Source organism: Pseudophryne corroboree, chromosome 9 (assembly GCF_028390025.1).
Source record: "Pseudophryne corroboree isolate aPseCor3 chromosome 9, aPseCor3.hap2, whole genome shotgun sequence".
Taxonomy (NCBI): domain Eukaryota; kingdom Metazoa; phylum Chordata; class Amphibia; order Anura; family Myobatrachidae; genus Pseudophryne; species Pseudophryne corroboree.
Window position 1 is genome coordinate 398,289,533 of NC_086452.1, and position 22,996 is coordinate 398,312,528.

General features: G+C 46.6%; 1 protein-coding gene across 6 annotated transcripts in view; it reads left to right on the top strand.

The window, feature by feature from the left end:
* PXK (PX domain containing serine/threonine kinase like) overlaps positions 1–22,996 on the top strand; it is a 144,632-nt gene that overhangs the window by 109,428 nt on the left and 12,208 nt on the right. For 4 of the 6 annotated variants that reach the window (XM_063940877.1, XM_063940878.1, XM_063940874.1 and 1 more), the window contains exons 14-17: positions 1,019–1,096; positions 1,249–1,335; positions 1,454–1,523; positions 3,322–3,384. In XM_063940877.1, coding sequence (XP_063796947.1) covers positions 1,019–1,096; positions 1,249–1,335; positions 1,454–1,523; positions 3,322–3,384 — 298 coding nt within the window. The remainder of the gene's footprint in view (positions 1–1,018; positions 1,097–1,248; positions 1,336–1,453; positions 1,524–3,321; positions 3,385–22,996) is intronic. The other 2 variants (XM_063940879.1, XM_063940875.1) reach the window with 1 other exon arrangement.

Here is a 22,996-nt window from a genome sequence, read left to right on the forward strand (position 1 = left end):
GGGGAAATGAGTTCCATAGTGTCGGAGCCGCCGCTCGATCCCCAGATGAATTACGGGAGATTCTAGGTACAGGTACTGCTAAAAGTCCTTCATCTACAGATCGCAGTAATCGCACAGGGCAGTAATGGATCAGAAGCTGCTTCAGGTACCTTGGGCCCTGGTCATGTAGGGCTTTGAAAGTCAGAAAGCCATTCTTGAATACGATTCGCCATTTTACAGGTAGCTAGTGGAGGGAGTAGAGGAATTGGTGTTATGTGGCTGGAATGGGGCTCGTTGGTTAACAGCCTGGCAGCTGCATTTTGTACCAGCATTAGTGTAATCGAGATGATACAAATGCATGTATAGCATTTGCAGATTTTAAGAGGGCATTAAGTGCTTGATTCTGGCTATGTTCCTCAGATAAAACCATGAGGATATGATTGTAGCTGATATCTGATGTTTAAGTGTCAAGCCGCCATCCAGGACAACGCCAAGATTCCACACATGGTCAGAGTTTTGTATTTCTGGATTCCCAAGTGTAAGTCCAGTTGGTCGGCTATGCTGCAGTCTTGTCCTTTGATGTTGAGGACCTATCATACGTACCTCAGTTTTATCAGGATTCAGTTGCAGCCAACTGGCACTCATCCACTACAGGAGCTTAGCTAGACAGCCATTTAGGGTTGTTATTGGGTTTTTAGTGCCCAGAGCAAAGGACAGGTACAGTTGTGTATCATCTTGCAATGGTAGACCAGGCCATTATTTCACCCAGTGGTAGCATGTATACTGCAAAAAGCATGGGGTATAGTCTAGAACCTTGTGGGACATCACATGGCATTGTCACTGGTGACGATGAGGATACTCCAGACTAAACTCTGTGACCTGCCGGTGAGAAATTAATTGAAACCGCTTAGGACTGTGCCATCCATTCCACAGATACTTTTAGGGCTCTCAATCAGAATCAAATGGTTCACAGTATCAAATGCTGCAAAGAGATCCAGAAAGCTTAATTTTTCCTTATTGGTCTTTTAAAATTTTGCAGATTCCTTCCAAGTTAAAAGAGGCCCTGAAAACCGCCAAAGAATGTATGGAGAAGAGACTGGCAGAGGAGCAAAAATTGGTAATTTCCTAATCCCGAACCCATCTCTTCAGAGAGATGTATTCACTGTTCTGTCTTGGGGTCTTTAATGCAGCTATTCAGCTGTTGCTTTATGACCGTCCTTCACTACACATACTTAGCAGTCTCTAAATGTGTTTTATACAATCCTGTAGATCTACCAGCACAGAAGACTGACACGAGCACAGTCCCATCACGGGTCAGAGGAGGAAAAGAAAAAGAGGAAAATATTAGCGCGAAAAGTAAGTATAATAGAATGTTTAAGTATGTTCTGTAAAATCATTTTTAAGCTGTATTTAAGAATAGTTTTCATTTTGAGTAATTGCCAGAATAACGTGTTCTATTATCCTCGCTTTCTAGAAGTCAAAGCGCACAAACTACGATTCTGGCGAGGAGCAGTCAATAAAATGCAACAATTCCAATAATTCAGGTATTTTACAGATTTCTGTTGCTTAATGTGTTCCTTATTTTGTCAGTAACGTTTCCAAGATGTCTCCGTTAGTTACACTTTCTGTTCTCCAGGGGAAAGTACATTTATGAAAACATACAAGTAAAAAATGCAGTTGGCCACTTGGCTTATTTTCAAAACTATTTTATTAGACCGATTCTTATTTGCCTTTCGAGGAGCGGAGGGCTGGACTGCACACCCTCATTCTAAACATAAGAGGTGCTACCATGCTGAGACTTATAGTGCCACACCGAAAAATAGAGAGAATGTAGATGCACACTCTGGGGTAGTGTGGCCAGGCTGCCTCTGGCATCATTACTGTAACCCATAATCTAACACTTTTTAGTACAAACTTCTTTTCACTAATGTAACACTTTTTTTTAACACCCTAATTACTACTTCTCACCTATGTAACACTTTTAATACAGAGCTGCTACTTCTTTTTAATGTAACGGTGTGTACACACGGTGAGATTTTTTCTTACGATTTTGACTATATAGTCAAAATCGTAAGAAAAGTTACTGCATATCGCAAGGTGAAAGCCGATTCGATGCCGATGTGCGGTCCCGCGTGGTCGGCATCGCAAGAATAGATAGATTGTGCAGGCAAGTCAATTTTGACTATCTCTGTAGAAGAGATAGTCAAAATTGACACTTAGCCAAAATCGCACATAGTCAGTATCGCAAGCACATACTGAGTGTGCTTGCGATACTGACTATGTGCCGACCTAGCCCCTGTCGCATAGTGAGAATTGGGCATAGCCCGAATCTCACCGTGTGTATGGGCCATAACACTTAAACTGCTACTTCTTACTTGTGTGATGCCTTGGGGCGGTTGAGCTGTGTTGGCCTGGAGGGGTCCCTGAACTTGAACCTTAAGAATGTTATGGACCCACCTGATGAGGTCACCCGGCTGTGCTAGGTAGGCCCATACTTTTTGGCCAAAGTTATGCTAAGAACTTCAATTTTACATCATGTTAAATTATAGAGTTTATTATAATTGTTCTGATTAGCAGTATTCTTAGTGTGTGCACCTGCTTTTTCTCTGTTTTTTTTCTTCATTGCCTTGCACCAGTTATTACAAAATTTCACTAAGATTGTTGTTCAAAGCCCTATTCAATCACTCATTTGCTGGCCAAAATATGCAATAACATTATTGCTTTGTATTCCTCACGTACGTATGTTTACAAAATGTTGCCCATAGTAACCAATCACATTCTATTTATTTTATAGAATGTAGTAGATAACGGCTAGCTCTAATTGGTTGCTATGGGCAACATCTCACTTGTCCTCTAGAAGGGTTGATTAATCTCACCTTATAAACCCTAGTCTATGTAACCCTCCCCTGTGATTAACTGGAAGAGTTATGGTTGCAAAATATATTTGTTGTCATTGCCTCTTGGTCAGTGGGCATAGTTCAGAGTTGATTGCAGCAGCAAATTTGTTAGCAGTTGGTTAATACCATGTGCACTGCAGGTGTGGCAGATATAACATTTGCAGAGAGAGTTAGATTTGGGTGGGTTATTTTGTTTCTGTGCAGGGTAAATACTGGCTGCTCTATTTTTACACTGCAATTTAGATTTCAGTTTAAACACACCCCACCCAAATCTCTCTCTCTCTGCACATGTTATATCTGCCCCCCCTGCAGTGCACATGGTTTTGCCCAACTGCTAACAAATTTGCTGCTGCGATGAACTCTGAATTACCCCCAGTGAGTGTATTACTGATTTTATTTCAATTTATCTAAATAATAATATAAAGTTCTTACATTTTCTGGTTAGCAGGCTCTGGAACAAGTTCTCCCCTGACCTCGCCGTCCTCTCCTACGCCTCCCTCTACAACAGGTGAGTACTGTTCATGTCTTATATCCATGTGGATAAAGATGATTTAAAGCCCAACTTTCAGAGTGTTTATAGATATTGATTACTATTTAAAATACTATTATAAATAAATGAGAGAGACATGTTTACTATTATAAATAAATAAGAGACTTGTTTTAGTCTGTGCCCACAGGTAAATAAAACAAACAAACAAACAAACAAAAAAAGAATGTGAGAATCACAAGTGAAAAACAAACCTTTGTCTGTCTTGGTTCTCCCTAAAGCATTTATTTTGTACCGTTACACTTTGAACAATTAGATGAATATATTTCCGGGTATTCTTTTGGGATGTTTGTGTACAGTAGTTGTACCTGGGTAATTGTGGTAAAATAATGTATTTTTTGTGATTCCATTTTTTATTTCCCCTACTCAGGGGGTTATGGGGGTTATTATTGTCGAAAATGCATTTTTGCTGTAAAAAGACACAAAATTACCCAATTTGCGGTAATTTCACCATCTATTTTCAGTTAAAAATGTTGGGATTTGGTTCTGAACCTCTGGGACAACCCCCTGAATGACTAATTAGCCACTTAGATGTTTTTAGTTATTTTTAATTGCCCAATAATGACATGTCATTTTTGTGGTGAAAAAGTGCAAAATTATGGAAATTGGGGTACAAGGTATGGGACAGGTATATTGGGGTGCTTTATGAGTGGGACAAATGTTTTTAGACTTGCAGATGGGAGTAATCAGTGTGTTTCCACTTTTCATTTTAAATGTCCCCTAAAATGACCTAAATATATACTATGCCCATTTTTCTGTACCCAAAGTTTAATTTCTCTTACATCCTCTAGGATGTTGGGGACTCCGTAAGGACCATGGGGAATAGACGGTCTCCACAGGAGACATGGGCACTAAAAAGAACTTTAGGTATGGGTGTGCACTGGCTCCTCCCTCTATGCCCCTCCTCCAGACCTCAGTTTAATACTGTGCCCAGAGGAGACTGGGTACACTACAGGGAGCTCTCCTGAGCTTCCTGAAATAAAGTATTTTGTTAGGTTTTTTATTTTCAGGGAGACCTGCTGGCAACAGGCTCCCTGCATCGTGGGACTGAGGAGAGAGAAGCAGACCTACTTCTGAGAGTTTCAAGGCTCTGCTTCTTATGCTACTGGACACCATTAGCTCCAGAGGGAGTCAGAACGCAGGTCTCCTCTAGCGGTTCATCCTGGAGCGCAGTCCTCCTCGCAGAGCCGGAAGATAGAAGCCGGGTGAGTATAGGAAGGCAGAAGAATTTATTGTATTTACTTATGAGTATCCCCCGCCAGGTTTTGAAAAAGAGCGGGACCGAAGCCCGCCACTGAGTGGGCGGGGCTTCTTCCTCAGCACTCACCAGCGCCATTTTCTCCACAGCACACACTGAGAAGCTGGCTCCCCGGACTCTCCCCTGCTGATCACCGGTGACAGAGGGTTTTAAAGAAGGGGGGGGGCACATCATTTGGCGCAGTGAAAACATATTACAAGCGCTATATCTGGGTACATTTTTTTCTCCAGGGTTATTGGCGCTGGGTGTGTGCCGGCATACTCTCTCTCTGTCTCTCCAAAGGGCCTTGTGGGGAAACTGTCTCCAGATAGAGCTTTCCCGGAGTGTGTGGTGTGTCAGTACGTGCGTGTCGGCATGTCTGAAGCGGAAGGCTCTCCTAGGGATGAGGTGGAGCGCATGAGTGTGGTGTCGCCGTCGGCAACGCCGACACATGATTGGATGGATATGTGGAATATTCTAAATGCAAATGTGAATTTATTACACAAACGTTTGGACAAGGCAGAGTCCAGGGACAGTTCAGGGAGTCAGTCCCTGCCTTCCCCTGTGGCACAGGGGCCTTCTGGGTCTCAAAAGCGCCCGCTTTCTCAGGTGGTTGACACAGATACCGACACAGATTCTGACTCTAGTGTCGATTATGATGATGCGAGGTTACAGCCAAAGTTGGCAAAAAGTATCCATTATATGATTATTGCTATAAAGGATGTGCTGCATATTATTGATGACCCCGCGGTGCCTAATCCTAAACTCCACATGTTTAAAGAAAAGAAACCTGAATTATTTGAAAGTGCTTGGGAAACTCCAGATAAGAAACTGCAGATTCCCAAGAGGATTCTTATGGCGTATCCTTTCCCAATCAAGGACAGAATACGGTGGGAATCCTCCCCAAGGGTGGATAAAGCGTTGACGCGCCTTTTCAAGAAGGTGGCGCTACCGTCTCAAGATACCGCTACCCTCAGGGATCCTGTTGACCGCAAGCAGGAAACTACCTTGAAGTCAATTTACACACATACAGGTACATTACTCAGACCGGCAATAACGTCGGCCTGGGTTTGTAGCGCGGTACTGGCGTGGACAGATACCTTATCTGCTGATATGGATACAATGGATAAGGAGTCTATTTTATTGACCCTGGGCCACATTAAGGATGCAGTCCTTTATATGAGAGAGGCTCAGAGGGATATAGGCGTACCGGGGTCCAGAGCAAACGCTATGGCGATTTCTGCCAGGCGAGCACTGTGGACCCGACAGTGGACGGGTGATGCCGATTCAAAGCGGCATATGGAGGTTTTGCCATACAAGGGTGAGGAGTTGTTTGGGGAAGGTCTCGCGGACCTAGTTTCCACAGCTACTGCTGGTAAATCCACTTTTTTACCTTATGTTTCCTCACAGCCTAAGAAAGCGCCACATTATCAGATGCAGTCCTTTCGGCCGTATAAATCCAAGAGAGCTCGGGGATCTTCCTTTCTTGCCAGAGGTAAGGGCAAGGGGAAAAAGCTGCCAACTACAGCCAGTTCCCAGGAACAAAAGTCCTCCCCGGCTTCTACTATATCCACCGCATGACGCTGGGGCTCTGCGGGAGGAGTCCGCTCCTGTGGGGGCACGTCTTCGTCTTTTCAGCCAAGTCTGGGTTCACTCTCAGGTGGATCCCTGGGCAATAGACATTGTTTCCCAGGGGTACAAGCTGGAATTCGAAGAGGTGCCTCCTCGCCGGTTTTTCAAATCGGCACTGCCGACTTCTTCCCCAGAGAGGGAAGTAGTTTTGGCAGCTATCCAAAAATTGTTTCTCCAACAAGTGGGGGTCAAGGTTCCCCTGCTGCAGCAGGGGATGGGCTAGTACTCAACCCTGTTTGTGGTCCCGAAACCGGACGGTTCGGTCAGACCCATTCTAAATTTAAAATCCTTAAACCTATACTTAAAGAGGTTCAAGTTCAAGATGGAGTCGCTCAGGGCGGTTATTGCAAGTCTGGAAGAGGGAGATTATATGGTGTCTCTAGACATAAAGGATGCATACCTTCATGTCCCCATTTATCAACCTCATCAGGCGTTCCTGAGATTTGTGGTGGAGGATTGTCACTACCAATTTCAGACGTTGCCGTTTGGGCTGTCCGCGGCCCCGAGAATTTTTACCAAATTAATGGCGGAGATGATGGTGCTCCTGCGCAAGCAGGGGGTCACAATTATCCCATACTTGAACGATCTCCTGATAAAAGCGAGATCGAGAGAACAGTTGCTGGTCAAAGTATCACTCTCCCTGAGGGTGTTACAACAACACTGTTGGATTCTAAACCTGCCAAAGTCACAGTTAGTTCCAACAACCAGACTGCCTTTCTTAGGCATGATTCTGGACACGGAACAAAAGAGGGTCTTTCACCCTACGTAAAAAGCCCAGGAACTGCGGTACTTAGTCAGGGACCTGTTGAAGCCAGACAGGGTGTCTGTACATCACTGCACGCGAGTGCTGGGGAAAATGGTGGCGTCTTACGAGGCCATTCCATTCGGCAGGTTCCATGCCAGAACCTTTCAGTGGGACCTTCTGGACAAGTTGTCCGGGTCACATCTACAGATTCATCAGATGATCCGCCTGTCCCCCAGGGCCAGGGTATCTCTCCTGTGGTGGCTACAGAGTGCTCACCTTCTAGAGGGTTGCAGGTTCGGAATCCAGGACTGGGTTCTGGTGACCACGGACGCGAGTCTCCGAGGATGGGGAGCAGTCACACAGGGAATAAACTTCCAGGGTCTGTGGTCAAGCCACGAGGCTTGTCTACACATCAACATTCTGGAATTAAGGGCCATATACAACGGCCTTCTTCAGGCGCAGACCTTACTTCAAGGTCTACCGGTTCTGATTCAGTCAGACAACATCACAGCAGTGGCTCATGTAAACCGCCAAGGCGGCACAAGGAGCAGAGTGGCAATGGCAGAAGCCTCAAAGATTCTTCGATGGGCGGAGAGTCATGTAAGCGCTCTGACAGCAGTCTTCATTCCGGGTGTAGACAACTGGGAAGCAGACTTCCTTAGCAGACACGGTCTGCATCCAGGAGAGTGGGGACTTCATCAGGAAGTCTTCGCAGAGATTGCAAGTCAGTGGGGTCTGCCTCAAATAGACATGATGGCTTCACGCCTCAACAAGAAACTTCCGAGATATTACGCCAGGTCAAGGGACCCTCAGGCGATTGCAGTGGACGCACTGGTGACACCGTGGGTGTTTCAGTTGGTCTATGTGTTCCCTCCTCTTCCTCTCATCTCAAAGATACTGACAATCATAAGACGAAGAGGGGTTCAGGCGATTCTCATCGTTCCAGATTGGCCTCGAAGGGTCTGGTATCCGGATCTACAGGAAATGTTCTCAGAAGATCCGTGGCCTCTTCCTCTCAGGGAAGACCTGTTACAACAATGGCCCTGTCTGTTCCAGGACTTACCGCGACTGCGTTTGACGGCATGGCGGTTGAACGCAGGATCCTAGCGGAGAAGGGCATTCCGGAGGAGGTCATTCCTAACCTGATAAAGGCTAGGAAGGAGGTGACATCGAAACATTATCACCGTATCTGGAGGAAGTATGTGTCTTGGTGCAAAGCCACGACTGCTCCTCCGGAAGAGTTCCATCTGGGCCGTTTTCTCCACTTCCTGCAAACAAGAGTGAATTTGGCCTAAAGTTAGGCTCCATTAAGGTTCAGATTTCGGCCTTATCCATTTTCTTTCAAAAGGAATTGGCTTCTCTTCCAGAAGTTCAGACTTTAGTGAAAGGGGTGCTGCATATCCAGCCTCCTTTTGTGCCTCCAGTGGCACCATGGGACCTTAACGTGGTGTTACGGTTCCTTAAGTCTCACTGGTTTGAACCGCTTCAAACAGTGGAATTGAAGTATCTTACTTGGAAGGTGGTCATGTTATTGGCCTTGGCTTCGGCATGGCGAGTGTCAGAGTTGGCGGCTGTGTCTCACAAAAGCCCTGATCTGATTTTCCATGTGGATAGAGCCGAGTTGCGGACTCGTCCCCAATTTTTGCCTAAGGTGGTTTCTTCTTTTCATATGAACCAACCTATTGTGGTGCCTGTGGCTACAAGGGACGTGGAGGATTCAGAGTCCCTAGATGTGGTCAGGGCCGTGAAAATTTATGTGGCCAGAACGGCTCGGGTTAGGAAAACAGAGGCTCCGTTTATCCTCTATGCAGCCAACAAGGTTGGTGCTCCTGCGTCTAAACAGACTATTGCTCGCTGGATCTGTAACACGATTCAGCAGGCTCATTCTACGGCTGGATTGCCGTTACCGAATTCGGTTAAGGCCCATTGCACTAGGAAGGTGGGCTCTTCTTGGGCGGCTGCCCGGGGCGTCTCGGCATTACAACTTTGCCGAGCCGCGACTTGGTCGGGTTCAAACACTTTTGCAAAATTCTACAAGTTTGATACCCTTGCCGATGAGGACCTAATGTTTGCTCATTCGGTGCTGCAGAGTCGTCCTCACTCTCCTGCCCGTTTTGGAGCTTTGGTATAATCCCCATGGTCCTTACAGAGTCCCCAGCATCCTCTAGGACCTAAGAGAAAATAAGATTTTAAACCTACCGGTAAATCTTTTTCTCCTAGTCCGTAGAGGATGCTGGGCGCCCGTCCCTGTGCGGACAGCATCCTGCAGCACTTGTATATAGTTGTTGCTTACATAAGGGTTATGTTTCAGTTGGATCAGTTTTGGACTGATACTGGTTTTGTTTCATACTGTTGACTGGTTCGTATATCCCATGTTATACGGTGTGACTGGTGTGGCTGGTATGAATCTTGCCCTTGGATTTACAAAATCCTTTCCTCGTACTGTCCGTCTCCTCTGGGCACAGTTTCTCTAACTGAGGTCTGGAGGAGGGGCATAGAGGGAGGGTGCACACCCATACCTAAAGTTCTTTTTAGTGCCCATGTCTCCTGTGGAGCCCGTCTATTCCCCATGGTCCTTACGGAGTCCCCAGCATCCTCTACGGACTACGAGAAAAAGATTTACCGGTAGGTTTAAAATCTTATTTTTAGCACTTATTTTGCCGAAAAAAAATAGCTTTCTAAAAAAAAATTACATTTAAAAATAAAAAATCCAAATAACAGCCATTTGACCCGATTTAAGTACCAGAAATACTTTTATTATTACCAATAATAAACTTTCATACTGTTATCCGATGTTTAGCTTTTTGGGGGGCTACGGACAGATTTACCCATTTTTCACTTTTGGCACCAATTTTCACGGCTATCCCATTTTTCTAATTTGCTTATGAATAGGGCGAATCACGGGAGCATGCATACCCGCGCAAATTGACTTTTCACTGCAAAAATGGCAATCGCTGTAAATTGCTGCGATTTTGGCGCTAATTGAATACCCCCTTAGTCAGTTTTGAAGTAAAATGTGATACTTTTTTTTTTTTTTTTTTTTAAACATATCATATGTGTTCTTTTTAATGTTATGTGTCATAGTTAATTTTTTACTTCTGCAATGCAAATTATAAAAATATATTTGGATGTACAAGTAAAAAGTCCTTCCTTGCTTTGGGGGCCCCTAACAGTACAGATTTTATACGTCTCCTCATGTATAGCAACAAGTTAATTAGCGCCACCTGTGGATATATTAAAATGAGTCTGCCAGTAATGAATACACCTGCGCACCAAGTAGGAAATCTGAAAAACATGCACTGCTAGGGGTCCCTGAGGACTGCAGCTTGGGAAACTCTGGTCAAAACATTACACTGTTTTCATTACTGCTGTGCAGCTTTTGGCAATTACAACAGTGACATCTACAGGCTGCGATTAGGTACTACAGTAAGAAAGCATTAAACGGCATAATAAAAGAAGATCTGTTTCATAATCCTTAGAGTGCACTGTTTATACACAGTGGAGGTCATTGTTTTGTGAGCTGCATAAATGGCATCACTAGAAACCAGCGAGCTTTAGGAAGCAGGAATGCAGCTCAATACGCAAAGAATGAGTAGCACTGGATCCTATTGAATTGATAGGCTGCCTTCCCATTGAGTGTTGGTGCAGAAAACAAGATGGCTGCCCCCCACTATGATACAGGAGCACTTCAAAAACAAATGAAATAAAATTGGTTTTACTTTAACCATATGATACATTTAATGGGTATATCCTAATCCTAATGCGTGCATGTGTATTCCAAGACCATACGTGAGGTAAGTGTGGTCAGCTTCTAGTATGTTGCCTCCATCTGCTTCTCTCCAAACTAACATCTTTCCACCATGAACAGCTTAACATCCACTGCGATCATCCACCCCCTGTGTCAAAACATTGCTGTTCCCCATCACTTGCATAAATCAACACATCACTGTGGATATCCATACGTGACCTTTCACTGACGGCAAATTCTGCACTCTGTATTCCCGTGGTTACAGAGGTTTTGTGTCTAGGAATACAGCTTTCCTTGAAGTTGATGAGTTATGATTAGTAGGGGAATAGTGATATGGGTAAAGGAAAGAAGAATACCAGTTTTAAAAAAATATTTTATATATATTTAATCTTATTAATAATCTTTATATTTATTATATTATTTCTGTTATTATTATTATTAACTTAAAAATTAAAAAATGAGGATGACCAAGCAATGAGTTCCAATGAAGTATGGTATGGTATAAAAGTAATGTAGAGGTTCAAAGAAATTTCACAGTCTAAAGTACTAACCTGCCAGGACCTAGGCACACCAGTAAATGAGGATGTAGAGCTGTATGTTCCCCACAATCACATTGCACTCCGAATATTTGTAGTATCAGTTCCCTTCTTTTATTTACGTCTTGCGATATCACTCCTCACTGTGCTGTTATTCAGGTATATAATCCGTTCCATGTCCCATTTTAGCATTTCCTGTGCAGTTTTTGGGGGGTATTCAATTGTTTGAAAAGTCAGTTGGGTGTCTGTTTTTTCCTATCTAATAGACAGGAAAAAACAGACACCTAACCAACTTTTCAAACAATTGCATTTCACCCTTTGTCTTCACATGTGCAAAGAACAGACATTGGTAGCAATTGAAGTTCGCATCTGTAAAACACAAGTGATTTGCAGAAGAAAGATGTGTGGGATGAGTTATGTGGAGTAGTTTTGGCGTAGATCACTGGGAAAGTTTTCACTGTTAGGACCAAATTCTTGCACCGAGTGAGACTAGGGTTATCTGATAACCATTCACTTCTGACTATGACAGTGTACTCATGGATATCCTGTGTCTACAGCTGCTAATATGTAGTAATATAATAGTAAAGACAGAGCCATAACTACGTGTGTGCCAGGTGTGCCCGGCACACAGCGCAGTCGCCCTGAGGGCGCAACGGCCAGCAATCCATGTCAGCGGCTTGTAATGAGTCAAATTTACTCACTACAAACCTTCTGCGCTGTGTGCGCCGGAGGAGAAGAGGAGAGGACCAGCGTCAGGGGAGGACCCGGAGGAGGGAGGGGGACTGGAGGCGCAGCAGCGCTATGTAATTGGTACCGACTCCGCTGCAGCTGTCCCTCTCCTTCCGCATTGGCTGGCCGCCGCCGCTGTGAATGCTGGGATCCTCTTCCCTCATCCCAGCATTCACAGCGGCGGCGGGCAGCCAATGCGGAAGCAGAGGGACAGCTGCAGCGGCGCCACCACAAATTACACTGCGCTGCTGCGGCTCCCAAGTCCTCCTCCCTCCTCCTCCTTCTCCCCTGCCCGGGATCTGCCGGCACCGAGGAGCCTGACTGCCTGAGCCAGCGGGAAGAGATGGTAATTATCTATCTGTCTGTCTATCTATCTATCTATCTATCTCTCTATTCTGTCTGCCGTAATGTGTAAAAAGGGGACGCTGTCTGCCGTAATGTGTAAAAAGGGGGACGCTGTCTGCCGTAATGTGTAAAAAGGGGGACGCTGTCTGCCGTAATGTGTAAAAAGGGGGACGTTGTCTGCCGTAATGTGTAAAAAGGGGGACGTTGTCTGCCGTAATGTGTAAAAAGGGGGACGCTGTCTGCCGTAATGTGTAAAAAGGGGGACGCTGTCTGCCGTAATGTGTAAAAAGGGGGACGCTGTCTGCCGTAATGTGTAAAAAGGGGGACGCTGTCTGCCGTAATGTGTAAAAAGGGGGACGCTGTCTGCCGTAATGTGTAAAAAGGGGGACGCTGTCTGCCGTAATGTGTAAAAAGGGGGACTCTCTGCCGTAATGTGTAAAAAGGGGGATTCTGTCTGCCGTAATGTGTAAAAGGGGCTCTACCTGGTGTAGTGGCGCTACTGTGTGTCATAATTTGAATAATGGAGACTACTGTGCACCGTATTATGAATTGGTATTATTTTGTTGCCGCACCCCTTCCCCATAAAGACGCGCCCCTATATTTCTCTGACGTCCTAAGTGGATGCTGGGACTCCGTAAGGACCATGGGGAATAGCGGCTCCGCAGGAGACTGGGCACAACTAAAAGAAAGCTTTAGACTAACTGGTGTGCACTGGCTCCTCCCACTATGACCCTCCTCCAGACTTCAGTTAGAATCTTGTGCCCGGCTGAGCTGGATGCACACTAGGGGCTCTCCTGAGCTCCTAGAAAGAAAGTATATTTTAGGTTTTTTATTTTACAGTGAGATCTGCTGGCAACAGACTCACTGCAGCGAGGGACTAAGGGGAGAAGAAGCGAACCTACCTAACTGGTGGTAGCTTGGGCTTCTTAGGCTACTGGTCACCATTAGCTCCAGAGGGATCGACCACAGGACCCGACCTCGATGTTCGGTCCCGGAGCCGCGCCGCCGGCCCCCTTACAGAGCCAGAAGCAAGAAGTGTTCCGGAAAATCGGCGGCAGAAGACTTCTGTCTTCAACAAGGTAGCGCACAGCACTGCAGCTGTGCGCCATTGCTCCTCATGCACACCTCACACTCTGGTCACTGATGGGTGCAGGGCGCTGGGGGGGGGGCGCCCTGAGGGCAATATAAGACACCTTGGCTGGCAAATCTACACCATATATAGTCAGGAAGGCTATATAGGTGTAAAAATACCCCTGCCAGAATTCCAGAAAAAGCGGGAGAAGTCCGCGGGAAAAGGGGCGGGGCTATCTCCCTCAGCACACTGGTGCCATTTTTCTCTCACAGCTCCGCTGGAAGGACGCTCCCTGGCTCTCCCCTGCAGTGTCAAGCTACATAAGGGTAAAAAAGAGAGGGGGGGCACTAAATTTAGGCGCAGTATATTTAATATAAGCAGCTATAAGGGAAAAAACACTCATTTATAGTGGGATCCCTGTGTTATATAGCGCTCTGGTGTGTGCTGGCATACTCTCTCTCTGTCTCCCCAAAGGGCTTTGTGGGGTCCTGTCCTCTGCCAGAGCATTCCCTGTGTGTTTGCAGTGTGTCGGTACGGCTGTGTCGACATGTTTGATGAGGAGGCTTATGTGGAGGCGGAGCAAATGCTGATAAATGTGATGTCACCCCCTGCGGGGTCGACACCTGAGTGGATGGTTCTGTGGAAGGAATTACGCGACAGTGTCGACTCCTTGCATAAAAGGTTTGACGACATACCAAATATGGGACAGCCGGCTACTCAGACTGTGCCTGCCCAGGCGTCTCAAAAGCCATCAGGGGCTCTAAAACGCCCGCTACCTCAGATGGCAGACACAGATGTCGACACGGATACTGACTCCAGTGTCGACGACGATGAGACTAATATATCTTCCAATAGGGCCACACGTTATATGATTGAGGCAATGAAAAATGTGTTGCATATTTCTGATGTTACCCCGGGTACCACAAAAAAGGGTATTATGTTTGGAGAGAAAAAACTACCAGTTGTTTTTCCTCCATCTGAGGAATTAAATGAAGTGTGTGAAGAAGCGTGGGCTTCCCCCGATAAGAAACTGGTAATTTCTAAGAGGTTACTAATGGCGTACCCTTTCCCGCCAGAGGATAGGTCACGTTGGGAAACATCCCCTAGGGTGGATAAAGCGCTCACACGCTTGTCAAAGAAGGTGGCACTACCGTCTCCGGATACGGCCGCCCTGAAGGAATCTGCTGATAGAAAGCAGGAGGCTATCCTGAAGTCTATATATACACACACACAGGTGTTATACTGAGACCAGCTATTGCGTCAGCATGGATGTGCAGTGCTGCAGCTGCGTGGTCAGATTCCCTGTCGGAAAATATTGATACCCTAGACAGGGACACTATATTGCTAACCGTAGAGCATATTAAAGACGCACTCTTATACATGAGGGATGCACAGAGGGATATTTGCCGGCTGGCATCTAAAATAAGTGCAATGTCCATTTCTGCCAGGAGAGGGTTATGGACTCGGCAGTGGACAGGAGATGCAGATTCTAAAAGGCACATGGAAGTTTTGCCTTATAAGGGTGAGGAGTTGTTCGGGGATGGTCTCTCGGACCTCGTTTCCACAGCAACAGCTGGGAAGTCTACATTTTTACCCCATGTTCCCTCACAGCCAAAGAAAGCACCGTATTATCAGGTACAGTCCTTTCGGCCCAATAAGGGCAAGCGGGTTAAAGGCGCGTCCTTTCTGCCCAGAGGCAGAGGTAGAGGGAAAAAGCTGCAGCATACAGCCAGTTCCCAAGAGCAAAAGTCCTCCCCCGCTTCCTCTAAGTCCACAGCATGACGCTGGGGCTCCACAGGCGGAGCCAGGTACAGTGGGGGCCCGTCTCAAAAATTTCAGCGATCAGTGGGCTCGCTCACGGGTGGATCCCTGGATCTTTCAATTAGTATCTCATGGGTACAAGCTGGATGGAATTCGAGACGTCTCCCCCCCGCCGTTTCCTCAAATCTGCCTTGCCAACAACTCCCTCAGCTAGGGAGGCAGTGTTAGAGGCAATTCACAAGCTGTATTCCCAGCAGGTGATTGTAAAGGTGCCCCTACTTCAACAAGGACGGGGTTACTATTCCACAATGTTTGTGGTACCGAAACCGGACGGTTCGGTGAGACCCATTTTAAATTTGAAATCCTTGAACACATATATAAAAAAATTCAAGTTCAAGATGGAATCGCTCAGGGCGGTTATTGCAAGCCTGGACGAGGGGGATTACATGGTATCACTGGACATCAAGGATGCTTACCCCATTTACCATCCTCACCAGGAGTACCTCAGATTTGTGGTACAGGATTGTCATTACCAATTCCAGACGTTGCCGTTTGGTCTATCCACGGCTCCGAGGGTATTTACCAAGGTAATGGCCGAAATGATGATACTCCTTCGAAAGAAGGGTTTTTTAATTATCCCGTACTTGGACGATCTCCTGATAAAGGCGAGGTCCAGGGAGCAGTTGTTGGTCGGGGTAGCACTATCTCGGGAGGTGCTACAACAGCACGGCTGGATACTAAATATTCCAAAGTCACAGCTGGTCCCTACGACACGTCTACTGTTCCTGGGGATGGTTCTGGACACAGAACAGAAAAAAGTGTTTCTCCCGGAGGAGAAGGCCAAGGAGCTGTTATCTCTAGTCAGAGGCCTCCTAAAACCAAAACAGGTGTCGGTGCATCACTGCACGCGGATCTTGGGAAAGATGGTAGCTTCCTACGAAGCAATTCCATTCGGCAGGTTCCATGCGAGAACCTTTCAGTGGGACCTGTTGGACAAGTGGTCAGGATCGCATCTTCAGATGCATCGTCTGATAACCCTGTCTCCGAGGACCAGGGTGTCTCTGCTGTGGTGGCTGCAAAGTGCTCATCTTCAAGAGGGCCGAAGATTCGGCATACAGGACTGGGTCCTGGTGACCACGGATGCCAGCCTTCGGGGCTGGGGGGCAGTCACACAGGGAAGAAACTTCCAAGGACTATGGTCAAGTCAGGAGACTTCCCTACACATAAATATTCTGGAACTGAGGGCCATTTACAATGCCCTAAGTCAGGCAAAACCCCTGCTTCAAAATCAGCCGGTACTGATCCAGTCAGACAACATCACGGCAGTCGCCCATGTAAACCGACAGGGCGGCACGAGAAGCAGGACGGCGATGGCAGAAGCCACAAGGATTCTCCGCTGGGCGGAAAATCACGTGTTAGCACTGTCAGCAGTGTTCATTCCGGGAGTGGACAACTGGGAAGCAGACTTCCTCAGCAGGCACGACCTCCACCCGGGAGAGTGGGGACTTCATCCGGAAGTCTTCCAACTGATTGTAAACCGTTGGGAAAGGCCACAGGTGGACATGATGGCGTCCCGCCTAAACAAAAAGCTAGAAAGATATTGCTCCAGGTCGAGAGATCCGCAGGCGATAGCTGTGGACGCTCTAGTGACACCGTGGGTGTACCGGTCGGTTTATGTGTTCCCTCCTCTTCCTCTCATACCAAAGGTACTGAGGATAATAAGGAGAAGAGGAGTAAGAACTATACTCATTGTTCCGGATTGGCCAAGAAGAGCTTGGTACCCGGAACTTCAAGAAATTATGTCAGAGGACCCATGGCCTCTGCCGCTCAGACAGGACCTGCTGCAGCAGGGGCCCTGTCTGTTCCAAGACTTACCGCGGCTGCGTTTGACGGCATGGCGGTTGAACACCGGATCCTGAAGGAAAAGGGCATTCCGGAGGAAGTCATTCCTACGCTGATTAAAGCTAGGAAAGAAGTAACCGCAAACCATTATCACCGCATATGGCGAAAATATGTTGCGTGGTGTGAGGCCAGGAAGGCCCCAATGGAGGAATTTCAGCTGGGCCGTTTCCTGCACTTCCTACAGTCAGGGGTGACTATGGGCCTAAAATTGGGTTCCATTAAGGTCCAGATTTCGGCTCTATCGATTTTCTTCCAGAGAGAACTGGCTTCACTACCTGAAGTTCAAACTTTTGTTAAGGGAGTGCTGCATATTCAGCCCCCTTTTGTGCCTCCAGCGGCACCTTGGGATCTCAACGTGGTGTTGGATTTCCTAAAGTCACATTGGTTTGAGCCACTTAAAACCGTGGAATTGAAGTATCTCACGTGGAAAGTGGTCATGTTGTTGGCCTTGGCTTCGGCCAGGCGTGTATCAGAATTGGCGGCTTTGTCATGTAAAAGCCCTTATCTGATTTTCCATATGGATAGGGCAGAATTGAGGACTCGTCCCCAATTTCTCCCTAAGGTGGTATCAGCCTTTCATCTGAACCAACCTATCGTGGTGCCTGCGGCTACTAAAGACTTGGAGGCTTCCAAGTTGTTGGACGTAGTCAGGGCCCTGAAAATTTATGTTTCCAGGACAGCGGGAGTCAGAAAGACTGACTCGCTATTTATCCTGTATGCGCCCAACAAGTTGGGTGCACCTGCTTCAAAGCAGACTATTGCTCGCTGGATCTGTAGTACGATTCAGCTTGCACATTCTGCGGCTGGACTGCCGCATCCTAAATCAGTGAAAGCCCATTCCACGAGGAAGGTGGGCTCTTCTTGGGCGGCTGCCCGAGGGGTCTCGGCTCTACAACTTTGCCGAGCAGCTACTTGGTCGGGGTCAAACACATTTGCTAAATTCTACAATTTTGACACCCTGGCTGAGGAGGACCTAGAGTTTGCCCATTTGGTGCTGCAGAGTCATCCGCACTCTCCCGCCCAGCATCCACTTAGGACGTCAGAGAAAATAAGAATTTACTCACTGGTAATTCTATTTCTCGTCCTTAGTGGATGCTGGGCGCCCATCCCAAGTGCGGATTGTCTGCAATACTTGTATATAGTTATTGCCTAACTAAAGGGTTATTGTTGAGCCATCTGTTGAGAGGCTCAGTTGTTATCATACTGTTAACTGGGTATTGTATCACGAGTTATACGGTGTGGCTGGTATGAGTCTTACCCGGGATTCAAAATCCTTCCTTATTGTGTCAGCTCTTCCGGGCACAGTATCCTAACTGAAGTCTGGAGGAGGGTCATAGTGGGAGGAGCCAGTGTACACCAGTTAGTCTAAAGCTTTCTTTTAGTTGTGCCCAGTCTCCTGCGGAGCCGCTATTCCCCATGGTCCTTACGGAGTCCCAGCATCCACTACGGACTACGAGAAATAGAATTACCGGTGAGTAAATTCTTATTTTTTTGTGCGTGCCTACGGCGCGCACTGCCCCTATTTTCTATAAGGAGGGGGGCGCCAATGCCATTTCTTGCACACAGCGCTAAAATGCCTAGTTACGGCACTGAGTAAAGATGCCTCGCTTACATTTATTTTTATACCGTTTAACAGTGTTGGACTGGGGCATGAAGGGCCCACCGGGTATATGAACTGTAGCATACCACACACGTACAAACACACACACACACACACACACACACACACACACACACACACACACACACACACACACACACACATACTGTACAAATTACACATACACATTGGACACACATACATAGCGCTCTCTAAACACATACACATTGCACACACATACATAGCATACCATACATACATACATACATAATCATTACACACACATACATAGTGCACCATACAAACATACACATTGCACACATACACATTGTACACATATAAATAGCACACATATACATACACATTGCCAGGGGCAAATGCAGGATTTACTGTGTGTGTGTGTGTGGGGGTCCGTATTGAAATCTATATATACTGTAGCATACAACACACATACACATTGCACATATACACATTGCACATACGTACGTACGTACGTACGTACGTACGTACGTACGTATACATACACAATGCACACACATAAATAGCACACATACGCTTGCATGCACATACATAGCACACCATACACACACTTGCATGCACATACTGTACATAACATATCATACATACACAAATACATAGCATACTGTAGCACACCACACATCTTTCACTTAAAAACACATATGCAGGGAGATGGATACAGCTGACACCCCCCCTCCCTGCCGGCACGACCCCCCCCCCCCCCACACACACACACACACACACAGACCACACACCTGTGGCTCTGGTGCACAGCGCCGGGGAACCAGTGAGTCACCCAGTGGGTACTGCCAGTGGGAGGAACAGCACGCTGCCACTGTGCAGCTCTTCCACCTGGCGCTGAGTCGGGGAGGAGGAGCGCCACCTGGCAGGGGGGGAGGAGTAAACTGTTCTGAATCAGAGAAGCGAGACGAAGCCTCGAACCGACACAACATTAAAAAAATTACTGGGCGCCCTTAGTAGCCTGCCGCTTTATTCGAACGGGCTTAGAGCCGGCACTGGTATATATGTGTGTGTACACACACGTACGTTGGTAGGTAGAGAGATATATCTATCTATTTCCCTGCATATCGTCTCGCTTTTTTTAGCACAGCGGTACACTCCATATACTGTACACTGGAAAAGCAGAATATAGTTTTAGTATTATGAGGAATGTTTCCCTATTGGGGACAGAAATCATCACAAGCTGCCTTCTTCCAGAAATCCTTGGGCTGAAGATCCTCTAACTATGTAACCATATAAAAGCATATTGTCACACTCTTGCCACCACTGGCAGTGCCATAGATGGCACTATGATCTTCGATCATAGTCTGGTACAGCTCTGCCAATGAGAGTGACAGATACAGGCTACAAAGGGTGGTGAGGACCGCTGAAAAGATTTTTGGGACTGACCTACCCTCTGTCCAAGATCTGCACCTGTCAAGAGCTAAGGAGTGTGCAGAGAAGATTGCAGGGGATCCGTTACATCCTGGCCACGGCCTGCTCGAATTGCTACCATCATGCAGGCGATATAGGGTGCTACTTGCAAAGTCAGCTAGAAACCTAAAAAGTTTTTTCCCACAAGCAGTCCACCTGTTGAACAACAACTAGGAGGCTCTAACTAAATCTCCTCCTAATGTAATATTGCACTGTATTGCTGCTGGATGGCATTATGGTATTGTAGCTTTCATGATTGGTAATGTATCTACAGTATTATTATATTTTACTGCACTGTGTACCACATGTATGTTGTGTGTGTTTACCCTTCTATGTGAATACCTGGCTGATGTTTTGGAAACCGGAAACAAATTCCTGGTATACGCTTATATACCTGGCCAATAAAGTTGATTCTTATTCTGATAATCCCGTTGTATAGGCATCATGGATTCCATTATGGAAAGGTTCCCAGTGATGATCCCATTTCCTACTGATAAATAGTGCACAGATAGCCTAAAAAAAATGTAATTGTTCATCAGTTTGTGTGGTGTCTGCAAGCCTATACAGATGGGGTAGCCAGGGTCAGGCAGAGGGGATGCTGCTGGTGTATTCCTTGGCATTGAGACGAAAAACCATCAGTGTATAGAACATTATTCTCTCTCTAGCGGCCCTTACTCACGCACTTTGTGTTTTGCACATCACCTCACAGTAGTGCAAGTAGATTAAATACTAGTTATGGTGATGTTACGGGCTAATCCCCCTGTGCTACCGCGAGGAGAGGTGTGGAAGGTCCTCTCATTAGGCACGATCCCTTTTGCCTTCAAGCATGCTCTCATCTCCCCTTTTCTTAATATACCTACCCTTGATCCACACATTCACTCCAAACATCGACCCATCTCTCTCCTCCCTTTTGCCTACAAACTCCTTCAGTGTATTGTCTATGGGTGTGGTTCGTTTATCGACAGTATCTAGGTCGACAATGTTTAGGTCGACCACTATAGGTCGACAGTCACTAGGTCGACATGGATGGAAGGTCGACAGGGTTTCTAGGTCGACATGTGCTAGGTCAACAGGTCTAAAGGTCGACATGAGGAAAAATAAAAAATTTTGGTGTCGTTTTCTTCGTAGAGTGACCGGGATCCCAAATTAGTGCACCGCGTCCCCTCGCATGGCTCGCTTCGCTCGCCATGCTTCGGGCATGGTGCCTTCGCTCCGCTACCGCTTCGCTCGGCACACTTTACCGTTCCAATCGTAGTCCACGTGGATCGTTAAGTATGAAAAAATCCAAAAAAAAATAAAAAATGTGAAAAACTCATGTCGACCTTTAGACCTGTCGACCTAGCACATGTCGACCTAGAAACCCTGTCGACCTTCCATCCATGTCGACCTAGTGACTGTCGACCTATAGTGGTCGACCTAAACATTGTCGACCTAGACACTGTCGATCTTCAGACCGGATCCCATTGTCTATAACCGCCTTACTGTGTTTCTTTCCTCCCACACCCTGCTGGACCCATTCCAGTCTTGCTTTTGTCCTCTCCACTCCGCTGAAACTGCCCTCACGAAAGTCTGCAATAACCGCCTTGCTGCTAAATCTAAGGGCCACTACTCTCTGCTTATTCTCCTTGACCTCTCTGCTGCTTTTGACACTGTGAACCACCCTCTCCTTCTGCAAATCCTTGACTTGGCATGTGTGATACTGCCCTCTCCTGGCTGTCTTCTTACTTCTATGACCTTTCATTCTCTGTCTCCTCTTATGACTCCATACCCCCCACACACTTCCACTAACAGTAGGTGTCCACCAAGGTTCTGTTCTTGGTCCTCTCCTTTTCTTTCTTTATATGTCCTCTTTAGTTGCACTCATCAGCCCTTTTGACTTACAAGATCATCTCTATGCTGATGATACGTACTCAAATCTACCTATCCTCCCCTGACTTCTCCCCCGCTCTCCTCACTCGTATCTCCGACTCTCGGCTATCTCTTCATGGATCTCCCAGCGCTTTCTTAAACTTAACATATCTAAGACTGAGCTGCTAATCTTCCCAGCCTCCCACACAACCTCACCTCCCACAATTTCACAACTATCTCCTCTAGCCCCCAAGTGCGCTGTGTTGTAGTAATTCTTGACTCCTCCCTCTCTTTTAAACCACACATTCAGCACCTCTCACAAACCTGTAGTTTTCATCTCAAAAATATTTCCAGGATCAGACCCTTTCTCAACCAGGATGCTACCAAGACCCTTACTCACTTACTGGTCATCTCCAGACTGGGCTACTGTAAACTCCTCCTATGTGGCATCCCTGATAAGTGCATCTATCCACTCCAATCTATACACAATGCTGCTGCCCTGCTCATCCTCCTCACCAAACGTACTACGGTCACCTTCCCCCTCTTACAAACCCTTCACTGGCTTCCCTTACCTTTTCAGAATCCAATTCAAGCTTCTCACACTCGCCTACAAAACCCTCACCCATTCCTCTCCAATATACATCTCTGACCTTCTCCTTCTCTCCCTTTACACTCCCACTCCTCCTCTTCGCTCCACTAATGCACGCCGCATCTCCTGCTCAAGGATTGCTCCCTATCTCTGGAATCCAGACCTCTCCCTCTCAGAATCTCCACCTCTCTACAAAATTTCAAACGTGCTCTGAAGATACACTTTTTCACCAAACCCCACCATCTCTCATCCTAACCCTCTGTTCCACTCTCACTGCCTAACCCATCTATGTCACCCTTGTCTGTCTCCCTCTTCCCTTTAGAATGTAAGCTCTCACAAGCAGGTCCCTCTTCCCTCATGTGCCTTCATTCTCTTAC